At 45.1% G+C, this 12,074-nt stretch overlaps 1 protein-coding gene across 2 annotated transcripts; it reads left to right on the top strand.

Annotated features, from left to right (window-relative positions):
- The first annotated feature begins 2,957 nt into the window (after positions 1-2,957).
- ZNF641 (zinc finger protein 641) lies at positions 2,958-11,299 on the top strand. Of its 2 annotated transcripts, XM_082741089.1 has the most exons (6): positions 2,965-3,165; positions 6,142-6,350; positions 6,886-6,977; positions 8,128-8,257; positions 8,875-8,988; positions 9,851-11,299. In XM_082741089.1, the coding sequence occupies exons 2-6, from the start codon at positions 6,167-6,169 to the stop codon at positions 10,603-10,605; spliced, it is 1,275 nt and encodes a 424-aa protein (XP_082597215.1). In that variant the 5' UTR covers positions 2,965-3,165; positions 6,142-6,166; the 3' UTR covers positions 10,606-11,299. The 2 variants fall into 2 exon arrangements, with proteins under 2 accessions (XP_082597216.1, XP_082597215.1); XM_082741090.1 differs by lacking the exon at positions 6,142-6,350 and having other exon boundaries at positions 2,958-3,165.
- Positions 11,300-12,074: the final 775 nt, after the last annotated feature.

Genomic DNA, 12,074 nt, shown 5'->3' with positions numbered 1-12,074 from the left:
TTCAACTAATAAAGGAACTTATAACACAATCTTAATTGGTGAACACCTGCATTGCACTTTCTTGTTCAAGCCACAGTAGAACAGGAGTTCAGAAAGGAAGAAGCCAAGGCTGATAGACAAGAAACTGAGTCTCTTGAGGTTTTTCAAAGACCTATAGAGAACTGGAAACCTTAAATGTCTGAGAATTCTCCCTGAGCCTCAGAAAGAACACTGCTATGTCCTAAGAACTCTGTATTCCTTACAGTAGAATCTGGTTATGGGCCCAACTCATCCCATTCTTTTGTTCTGAACTCAATCAATAGGACAGCCCCAGCCCACCAAATTTCCTTAGAATGACTTAATTAGAACCATCAGGTATATCACTTCCTTATAACACTAAGTATATAGACTCCCAATTACTTGACATGACAAATAAAAAACCCACATTCTGATCTTTCTATCAATTTCCCCATCTCATTTCTCTTCTACTCTATATAGACATCCCCACATCTGTGTTCTTCATCTCATAGGACGCGATAACCTATCCATTTCTGCCTTCTGATTCTATCCAAGATATTCTTCCTATATTTTGCCATCAAAACTGATGAAATTTTCCACCAAGAAGTCTTAAAAAGATGGAACTATCTACTTGCTGTTCACTGCATATTTAATTACTCTATCTTGTAACATTATATAGGAGTTTGGACTTGTACATATATTACTGTGAAGGGAAAGGTACTACTCTGGTGCACCAGGTTATAAGTCTTAGGCCAAGGCTCAATTCCTAATTTTGCTTTTTGGTTCACTTAATACTCTTGAACCATGCTGAGATAATATCTACACTTTACAGTTTGTTGACTGCTAGGTAAAGAGGTGGTGCATCAAAGCATAATACAGAGGTATTTTACACTTTTTCCTTGTGATGTTTTAAGGCAAAGTTCTGACATAAAGCACATTTACTAAATATTAATGCCCCATTATCATGCCATTAGGCTAAAGCCTATTTTACTTCCCCTCACCCGCCCCCACTGTCTTTTTTTTTTTTTTTTTTTTTAAGGATACAATCTTACAATGATTTCTTTCCCAAAGAAGAAGATGGAGAGCCTGGTTTGCCTCTCCCATATATCTGCCAGCTTTCCCCAAATATCTCTTTTAAATAAAGTCAGGTGTAGGTGCTTGGTTAAGTTCAATTTAACATTGTACGGCAGAAGCAATGTAAGTGTTCATTAAACCCCACTTCCTTTTCTATTAGGCATAAGCATTTTACTTCCAAGCTACCCCTGCAGTTGGGTGACTGGTGACTAGAAAATGTGACTGCACACCTGAATTTGGACTAAGAGAATGGGGTAAAAATGATGCATTCCACTTTCAGGAGTGGCCCCTGATATCTCCAACAAGTCCACTACAGCTCTCCTCCCTTATCTGAGGCACATAGATTAGAAGATTCCAAGGCAACCAGTGATGGTGGAGCCATAAGATAGAAGCTATGTCCTTCTATGATTGCAAGGAGCAGACAGCTTACCCACTGGCCCCAATTAACCCACTATACACAGAGTTGTATGGAACAAAGCCTTTATTGTGTTAAACCACTGAGACACTGGTTTCGTTAGCCTATCCTGCTTAACATACCCTGTATTTATCAACAGTGGTAACATAAATGAAAAGAACCCCTAGACTTAGTTCCAGGACCTGAGATATAAATCCTGGCTGTACCACTCCCCCCCATGTCTTATTATCGGTTCTAGAATATACTCTATTCCCTTTCCCAACCTTATGTCTAGCACATTCTCTTCTTTCTCATTAAGGAGCTCTATGGAGCTCTCTCCACTTTCCTCCGCCTCAAGACTTCTGTGAGGCATTCTCTGACTTCCCTCCCATACATATTTATTTCTTTGTTCCTAGCAGCGCAGAGTATATTCCTCCATTTTAATGTCTCTTACATTTGATTGCAAATATTTGTTGACTTGTGTTTCCAAAGACTGAGTCCTTGAATCCACAGACAATTCCTTTGGGATCTCTGACTGCCAGCATATAGTTACAGTGCCTAGCACATAGCAAAAAAATAATTTTTTATTAAAGGAATGATTGTCACCTATGACCTTAAGTGAGTCATTTACTTTTTAAATCTATACAATTTTACAAAATTGTTGTGATAATGAAATAATGTGATTTGTAGATTCTAAACAGATTCTAATGGTATCATGGTTTCTTCTGTTTTGTAGTCCCTGCTCATCTTTTTTTCAAATTCATCTTAATGCTTCGCTCGAGGTAGCTCTATCAATAGAAAAATAATGGAAGCCACATCTATAATTTAATAATTTCAGTACCCATATTTAAAAAGTGAAAAGAAGTAGGTGAAATTAGTTTTAATAATGTATTTAACGCTATATATGCCAAATAGGCTTATTAGCTCTTTGACAATTTTTGTTAATCAGTCTTCTAGACCCGGTGTTTGTGTTACAACACATCTCTGTTTGGACTAGCCACACGGCGAGCACTGAGCAGCCACATGTTGGCTAGTGGCTCCCGCAAACCGGACCACGGGGCCACAAGGCCTACTTCAGACAGCACCGTCTCAGGGAGGTCAACCTGACTATCCCTCGAGCGGAACGGGTGGCTCGTCCTCAAGGCTCCTCAACCCCCTATCCCTGCTATCTGGAAACGTAGCAGTCAGTCAAGCTCTTTGAGGAATTCCAGACTGTTGCCTGAGAATTCGCTCTCACAGCGACTGTCCGGCATATAACCAGCGGTTATTAAATGTCGGGATAATTAATGATCCCGTGTGCAAAGAACCCCATGGGAGGCCGAGTGGCCGGGACCGAAAATGTCAGTCAAGGAGCAGGAGTGGGCGCCGGCGGGCGGCCTCCGGAGGCGGGACCCGGAGGCCTGGGCCCGCAGGGTTCCTCCGCGGGCGGGCGCCCAGATCCGGGGCTCGGCGGGCAGGGGCGCGGGGGGCGTGGGGGCCGCGGCCCGCCCACGCCCCCTCCCCCACGCCGCCGCCGCTGCTGCCGCCGAGCCCCGGAAGCGGGCGGGGATTTCCTGTGCCCGCCCCGCCCGCGCCCGCCCGTCCGCCGTCTCCGCCCGTCGCTGGCTCCGCGGCCGCCGGCTCCGACGAAGCCGAGGGCGGAGGGGAGGGGCAGGCGGCGCCCAGGAGGGAGGCACGGGCCGCAGGCCAAGCGGACCGGGGTGAGTGGAGCCGGGCCGCTGAGAGTCGCGGCTGGAGGGAGGGACGCCAGGCTGCCCGGGGCGGCGGGTGGGGGCCCAGTCACCCATGGGGTGGGAGGAGGATCGACGCGGCCTCCGGGTCGCTGCCTTAACCGGGGGTCGGCCCCACTGACATTCTGTGCCCGCCCCTCGCCCTGGCTTCCCGGTCCCCGGCGTCGCTGTCAGGCCCCGCGGCTTCCCGCCGCTGTCACTCGCGCACAGGTTACCCCGTGGCTCCTTTCTCTTGACTTGCTCTTGCCCCCGTTCACGGGAAACCTGTTTTCTGACCTCACTTCCCCTGCCCCGGCTCTGCCTCTCTCGGATTCTCTGAAATTTGACCCTCTCCGGGGCACTGTGACAAGAAGAAGGGGAGCGGCAACCTTACTCCGGAGCGGGCGCCCGTCCCGCCCATGCCCCACCCGGGGCAGAGGGCAGGGTTGCCTGACGGAGCGCGACTCGCGCCTGTGCCCTTGGGCTGCTCTTTTTGCTACACCCTCCTTCCCTGTCCAACAGCGCCCGCTGCAAAAACTTCTTTCAGCAGGTGCCCTGACACTCCGATATGTGGGGAAAAGTGGGAAATGGAAGCCTTAGAACCCAGACTCCAGTAGGCCTGGGAACATCCTGGAGCTAGGAAAAACCTGGTTAGGGCTGACACCCTTAACTGTCCAGGTGCTGACTCTGAGAGAGTGAACATCTTAGGAAATGCAGTGTGAGTATAAGTACCCACCCCCTTGTTGCTGAGGTTTTTGCCAGCCCTTCCACAGGTTTTCTGTCCGTGCTCTGGAGAGGCTCACAGCTAGCCCAGTACGCTCTGCAGAAACAGGCTTCCCATCAAGGGACTGTGCTGCTGGGGAAATGGAGAAATGAGTTTGAGACAGGTGTCCAGGTATTAGATGTAGGTAAACCCTGAGGGAGGATGTTCAAAGGGCGCTTGAGAAGCAAAAAAGATCTTCAGTGAAAAGAGGGAATTGGTGCCTTATATGTTAAAAATATGGCAAACACAGGGGCTGGAATTCAGAAGAGAGAGCTAAAATGGAAGTTTCCCTTTATTACTTTATTGGGAATTTTCCTTTCTCATGAGAAGTCTCTAAAAAGGAAACCTCCTAAGCCGGGAATCAGTCCAGGATGCTCCCATGAGGCCCTGAGACTTCTTTGGACTTCTGAGATGAAAGGGTAATTTGTTCCCTTCCTGTGCATTGGTCTTAGGGTTGCCACCTACCTCTTCTGTCAAAGACAAATAGGCAAGAAAATAAACAACTTGACATCTGTCATTACCTGTCCAGGGCTTCTAGGTTCTTGCAAATGTTACTGAATGAATATGAGTGAGCCAGGATAGTTAACCAAGGTTCTGACCTGTTTTGGGAAGCCTTTCACTGGCTCTGATTTCTTGAGTACTTTAATAATAATAATCACTCTCTCTCTCTCTCTCTCTCTCACACACACACACACACACACACACAACAATGTTGCCAAGCAGAAAGGACTCCATGCAGTCTCACAGATTGTTTCTCTGGGAGAAGTCAGGGAAGCCCTTGTCACAACACATGAGACCGGTTCTGACTCCTAAGGTTTTTAGAGAAAAGTCCACAACCTGGTCCTGTGCACTACAGGAATAATAAGACTTTTTTTTTTTTTTTTTTAATCTAGAGGTGCCTGGGTGGCTCAGTTGGTTAAGTGTCTGCCTTAAGCTCAGGTCATGATCCCAGGGTCCTCGGTTAGAGCCCCTGCTTAGCTTCTCCGCCTGCCCCTCCTCCTGTTCATGCCCTCTCTCTCTCTCCCCCCCTCCCTCTCTTTCTCTCAAATAAATAAAATCTGTAAAAAAAATCTTTATCTCATCTAAATCTCTTCTCTTGCAATCAAGAGATTAGATCTATACAGAGCTATAAACCATTTCTCTTTCTTGGTAGCATCATTAATCAGCTTTTTTTCCTAGAGAGGAGAAAACTATGTCTATTGTTTTTAACTTCCCCAATGGCCATATTTCCCATCCCTTTCTCCACTTTTGTTTCTTCTGATGAAACATATTCTGGCTTCTTCATTCCTTTCTTTAAAACTGAGTGTATTTTTCTAATGAGACCTGAATAGTTCTTTCCTGTCTCTCAACTCACAGGATTGTTAATTCACACACTGAGATCATGTTAGCATCAACTATATCTCCTTTATCCAGTCTGGTTCAAACCCTTTCTGTTCTTTTATTACTTTTCTCAATTAGACATCAACTCCTCACTGACCAACAATTTCTCCTGTTAGGGTTTCTTTGGATTTTTACACCTGCTTTCTGAGTTATTGGTCTTTCTACCACATTTCTTACCAGTTCTCATTTTCTGCATCAAAGTGATAGGTTATTTCTCTTTGTTGAGACTTAAGTGAGGTGTCATTTGGTTCAGTCTTATAAAGGAGGGGTGTACTCCTTACACACACACACACACACACACACAGACACACACCTTTGACTGGATCTTCTACGTTCAGTAATTATTTCATTTTGAACTAATTGATGAGAACGGGATTTGTGGCAGATATTCTTATATGTGATTATATCCATTTTTGTTGAGTGTAAGTCAGGGCACATCACATCCTACATGTGTCCAGATTGCTTAGTTTATTGTATTTTCAGTGGTTGAAATTAAATGAATAGCTTTTCCAGGATTGTTCTTTTTTTTTTTTTTTCCAAATGAAGTTCGTCCAGCCATCAGAGATATTCTGTTTCTGCAGTGTAGTCCCCAAAATAACTATTAGTGACTTTGCTGTTTAGCACCTGCTCACTTCTGAGTTCCCTTAGGAAGCTTGGCCCAGGCTTAGTTGATTGGAGCACACCAAACTTTTAAAGTTCATCTGCCATCAAGCTCCTCTTACCCAGTTTTATCTTTTTATCCCTGAGGCTGTTCTCCATAACTCCCTAGGAATATCACCCCTTTCCATTTTTAATGGGTGCAGCTGATAATGAATTTGTTCCAGGTCACAATTTGGGTTTGCAGCAAAAATGCTCTCAGAACAGACAGCAGTCCTGGGGACAGGATGGGAGTCAATGAATGTCCAGCTGGATGGAGCAGAGCCTCAGGTGGAAAGGGGAAGCCAAGAAGAGGGGCCATGGAGAATAGCACCAGGGCCACTGGAACACCTGTGCTGTGACCTTGAAGAGGAACCACAGTCCCTTCAGGAGAAGGGTGAGAGCCTAGACGGTGTATGTGTGTTTGAGTACTGTAACCAGTACCAGGACTAGTCCATTATTTCCGACTTCCTGGGCCTTGGTCATAGGAATATAAGGAGCTCCTGGATACTGTAAACCATAAAACTGGGCTTCTCCCATTTCTTGCATGATCACTCCCTCCACATGCTACAAGTGCATGGTTAGTGGTATTGAATGTGGGAGACAAAGGAAGTGACAACTCCGATTACTGTTGAGAACACACCCAGTAGCGTGCACTTTACTAGGTGAAAATTTTATTCAAATAATATCAATTCAAATCACAGCTAGTCTAGTAGAGATGGCTGACATATAAGCTTTACTAAAAACCACCTAATACCCTTGCAGAACATTTTGAGTGAAGGTCTCTTCCATTATGTGTGTGCATTTGAGTTTTACCAATGGGCATAGATATAGGAAAATGTGACCGTTCAGCTCCTCTAACATGGGGCCCAGGCTTTCATTGGGAAAGGGTGGATGGTGCATTTCTAGTGGTTCCTCTTTCTTCTTTCCAGCTCAGTCAGCTCCCTGGGTTCCTGCCATTCCCCAGGAGGGGAGCACCGGAGATTGGGAGATGGCAGCTGCACTTCTTGCGGCAGGATCACAGGTGGGCTGTCTGTTTCCTTTGGCCTCTCCCAGGGTCTCATCACTGCTGCCTTTCTGTAGCCTCGGCATCATCCTATTGATTTGTTATCTCACATGTTTACTAATGGTATCTTTATCTTAAAACTAAACAGATTCTTTCCCTTTCTGGGTGCTTATAATATCCTTGAAAAAAATAAGTGGCATGACAAGAAGAGGGGAATTCCTAGAGGTCATTTTTAATGGGTGGCTGTCCCATCCCTAGAGGGATTTTAAGAACAATTTATTAATGTCCCTTAAGAAAAAAATCTGGAAAGATTAGGAAAAGAGGATCTGAAGGAAGCTTGGAAGAGCATAAAGTAGGCAAGACTGGGTGGATAATGGGGCATTTATGGAAAAGAAGAGAAGATAGAAAGATGGGGCAGAGCCAGAGAGAGAAAATAGGTTTAGATTCAGCAGGCAATGGGAGACCCATGGAAAAAAACAAAATGGTAGTAGTAGCTACAGCTACACTCTCAAAGTGCTTACATGCTTGCGGTTCTCTGAATGTTTTAGGTATATTAACCCAATCAACCCTGAGGGAAACCCAATTATGCCCATTTTACAGATGAGAAAATAGGGTAGGAAGAGATTAAGACACTCGTGTAAGGACAGACTGCTAATAATGGCAGAGTTAGGAGTCATTTGGCTCAAGAATTGGGCTCCTACCCACTACACATGCTGTCTCAAAAGGTAAGGGTGAGGCACGATGGGCAGATGGCAAGAAAGAATGTTTTGTCTATATCATTTTGTGATAATAGAAGAGGAAAGGTCAAGTGGTTAAAGGAGAGGCTAGTACTCAATTTCTGCAATTAAAAGAATAAGGCAAGTGAGAAAGACTGGGCAGATACCTGTAGTTAAACAGAGGAAGCAATGAGTTCATCGTACTTCCAACTTCCCATGGTCCTAGTGGGAAACTCATCAAGAGACATTATCTTCACTCACTCATTGACCATACTTTTGCCCCTCTGCTTATCTATCTTTCACCAAAACTATATGCCTTTCCCAGGGACCTCTGGTAAATTCTTTCTCTAGATGTTCTCATACCCTCTCCTCTAGTACTTCAGCCTTTTATACTAGGATCACATTTTCCTTAAGGAACACTTACTAACAGATGATGCTACATTTTTTTTCAGGGCCTGGTGACCATCAAGGATGTGTCATTGTGCTTCTCTCAGGAGGAGTGGCGGAGCCTGGACCCTTCTCAGACAGACTTTTATGGAGAATATGTCATGCAAGAAAACTGTGGCATAGTGGTCTCTCTAAGTAAGCATGATCTCCGCTAGCCACTTTTAAAAGATTATACACTGGGAGGATCAAACCATCTGCTGCAGAGCTATCAGATAGTTTCTACCTAGGGTTCTTGGCTGGAAATCTAAACTTTCATCAGAGAAGGAGCATTAAGGCTAATCCAAAGAGAATGGAAATGAGGTGTCATTTCTTAAAAACAGTAGCAAAATAATGCTGAATTGTGGAGAAGAGAACTTTAGGCTCTTCTTGGTTGGGAATTGGGAGGTTCTTACAAAGCAGAGAGAAGAACATTTAAGTGATAGAACTGAGTCCTTGGAAACTCAGCAAGCCATCTAGGATAAGATGGGAGTGGGGGTAGGAAGCTGTGGTAGGGCTAATTAAGTGAAGTTAAGGACAGTTGGGCTGGAAGTATTTGAAATTTGAGTGGAAGGGAACAGACACACTAGAGAAGAGAATATGATTATCTAAAAGAAATAAGAGGGATTTAACAGAATTGGGGACATGAGAAAGGCCTGTATCTGGCCTTCTTTTATCTTCAGTTCCAAGGAGTAATCCAGGAAACAGCTTCTTTTCAGAAATAGAGAATTACAGTTGAACTCATTGACATCTCTGTTTTCCTTCTCCATGGGCAGGATTTCCAATTCCCAAACTGGACATGCTTTCTCAGCTAGAAGGAGGGGAAGAACAATGGGTCCCTGACCCCCAGGACTTGGAGGAGAGGGACATCCTGAGGGTCACATACACAGGTAAGCATCTAGAATAGACTTTCAGCAGCTGCTTTCAGCCCTCTTGGAGTGTTAACATTATGTGCCCATCTAATCCCTTCTCTGCTCAGTGAGTTACAGGGTCAAAAAGTGTACAGATCTTTTTCTCCAAAGGCAAGAGAGTGTAACAGAAAGGTTTAGAAGGCAGGATGTAGAACCAAACTGTGGACTTGAATCCAGGACCACACCTGGGGACCTTGGAAGAGTAATTAACCCATTTGGTTTCCTCACCAGTAAATTATTGTGAGACTTAAATATGTTAACAGAGTAGAACAGTACCAGGCACATAATAAGCACTCAATAAATGTTAGTTGTTGTTGTTGTTATTGTTGATGTTATTGTTCAACCTCCCACCATTGTGGAGATGCTTTCCAGAGTGTCTCTAGTATTGCTGACAGGTGATCACTCATCCAGTAAGGATTGCAGCACATTTCTTAACTCTCTCCATCTATGCTTAGGCAGGAAGATGGAAGGAATTGTAATAAATAAATAACAACAATAGCATAGACCATTTACTAAGTGCTCACAATGTGCAGGTATTATGCTATCTATTTTATAACATCTGTCTTACAATTACTCCCATTTTACAGAAGAGGAAATGAAGGCTTACAGAAGTTAAGTGGGAAAGCTGAGGTTCAAAATTGGGAAATCTGCCTCCTAAGCCTAGGTTTTTAACTTCTACACCTCTTGCACTGTCTTGTACAACATTAGAGTCTGTTCTCCCAGCCTTTGTGGGGTGAGGTTGAGGCCCTAACAAGAGTCAGACAACCTTACCTGTGACTTGGCTCCCAGAATACTCTCTTGTGACTCCCCTCTTGGGGTTGGTATTTTCCCTTCTCCACAGGAGATGGAAGTGAGCACGAGGGCGATACCCCTGAACTAGAAGCAGAACCTCCCCGAATGTTATCTAGTGTGTCTGAAGATACTGTTCTATGGAACCCAGAACAGGATGAGAGCTGGGATTCCATGCCCAGGAGCTCCAGAGGAATGCTCCTGGGCCCACCTTTTCTTCAGGAAGATAGCTTCTCAAACCTTCTATGTAGCACAGAGATGGATTCCCTTTTAAGACCGCACACATGCCCCCAGTGTGGGAAACAGTTTGTGTGGGGCTCCCACCTTGCCAGGCACCAGCAAACACACACTGGGGAGCGGCCCTACAGCTGCCTCAAGTGTGAAAAGAGCTTCGGGCGAAGACACCACCTGATCCGGCACCAGAAAACCCACCTACATGACAAGCCCAGCAGGTGCTCAGAGTGTGGCAAGAATTTCCGATGCAACTCCCATCTGGCCAGCCACCAGAGAGTGCATATGGAAGGCAAATCCTGCAAGGGTCAAGAGGTTGGAGAGAGCCCAGGGGCCAGGAAACGGCAGCGTGCCCCACCAGTGCCAAAGTGCCATGTGTGCACTGAGTGTGGGAAGAGCTTTGGCCGACGGCACCATCTGGTAAGACACTGGCTGACCCATACTGGGGAGAAGCCCTTCCAGTGCCCTCGCTGTGAAAAGAGCTTTGGCCGTAAACATCACCTGGACAGGCACCTGCTGACCCACCAGGGACAGAGTCCCCGGAGCAGCTGGGACAGAGGGACATCTGTCTTTTGAAATCTGTTTCTGCTGCAGCTGTGGTCACATCTATCAGCAGCTTGTGCTACCAGGAGACTCTGCCAGAACTGCCCCTCTCCTGCACCCCAGTGGCCAGAATCATGATCCCTGGCTCCATCCCTAGAAAGAGGAGGTTCTAACATTGGCCAGACATTTCTCACCAGTTCTGTGAGATAGCACATAAAATGGAGTTCTTTGGGCAAAACTTTGAGGAAACAGTGCTTACTGCATGGGCTGATATTCAGCCCTAGCCCATTATCAAGGGTACCACTTGAGAATCAGCACTTTATTGCTGTGGTCCATTCTAAGTGGTTGGAACCTATGCCATACCAGTTAAATATTTGAGTAACACCTTTGTGTACTGTAACTATTCTATCCTTTCTGTATATAGAGAGGAAGACCATATTGGTATATTGAAGGCTCTAAGAACTTACGTGTACAGAGAATTGTTAAACACTTCTAACGCAGTGTTTCCTAAATGTGTTTGACCTCAGCGTCCTTTCTGTCTCATATCCCACAGAACTGGTGACTTCACGAAACACACTGGTGAACACTGGGTTAGAGGGTAATGAGGAAACAGGAAAGATATAGTGAGCCCCAGAGCCCCCCCTTTTTTTTATCCAAATGAAAGCTGAGGGGCAGACCTCATTCCTGTGTGGGTCCATCACACTTACCCTGATCATCCAAATATACATCCACACCTCTTACTATCCCCTACTGAAAAATAGAAATAAGAACTTTTCACCCTCTTTTTCCAACTCCCTTCATCCTTCTCATACATATATCTAGCTGAGAGATCACACTACAATGCTAAGAGATGGACTTATACCCCCCAAGGAACCCAGGCCCGCACAGAAGAAAAAAACTTTATCTCCTTGAACAGACCCCTCTCCTCTTGACTGTGTCTTTTTGTGTCTATGTGTATCTGTGTGCAGGGTCATTGAAGAGAGCATGCAAAGTGCAAAGTGTACAAGCTAGATTTTCTAGGGGCTGTTTTCTGGGGATGAGTGTAGTAGGGATTATATGGGATTTTTGTTTTGTTTCAAGATAAGAAGTAAACTGAGCAATTAAGGGAGCCCTCATGGAAAGGGTTAAGTGATGGATTAAGTTGTGAGAGTTGAAGTGTAAAGCCCTCCCTGGTGTAAGTGAGATCAAGATAACTGTGGATATGTATGTCTAGATCTAAATCTCTGGGCCACAGATTCTTTTTGCCTGGGAAGAGAGAGAAAGACACATCCTCAGAGAGGTGAGCTGTTTCTTGTCTGTTTCAAGTAAGATGCATATAGAAGCTTTGTGCTTAGTGAATTTCTTTGTCTTGTTTTAGTGCTGAGAAATTAGGACAGGAATTACAATGCTTGGAGGTTGTTGTCCTCACTCTTATTTGACCTTGATTGCCTCATCAAGGAAGCAGTTTTTCTTGAGGATCTCATTCTTCCAGAAACAGAACTTTAGGGAAAATGGCTGTGGTT

The sequence above is a fragment of the Mustela nivalis genome, assembly GCF_964662115.1.
Source record: "Mustela nivalis genome assembly, chromosome: 7".
Classification (NCBI taxonomy): Eukaryota; Metazoa; Chordata; class Mammalia; order Carnivora; family Mustelidae; genus Mustela; species Mustela nivalis.
The sequence above is the reverse complement of the archived record's forward strand: the minus strand, read 5'-3'. Positions and strand labels throughout refer to the sequence as shown.

Excerpts from the sequence above, each read along its gene's own strand:
- ZNF641 (XM_082741089.1), top strand. The coding sequence starts at position 6,167 with ATGCTCTCAGAACAGACAGCAGTCCTGGGGACAGGATGGGAGTCAATG. Across the intron at positions 6,978-8,127 it reads TTCTTGCGGCAGGATCACAG|GGCCTGGTGACCATCAAGGA; the intron begins GTGGGCTGTCTG and ends ATTTTTTTTCAG. Across the intron at positions 8,258-8,874 it reads TGGCATAGTGGTCTCTCTAA|GATTTCCAATTCCCAAACTG; the intron begins GTAAGCATGATC and ends CTCCATGGGCAG.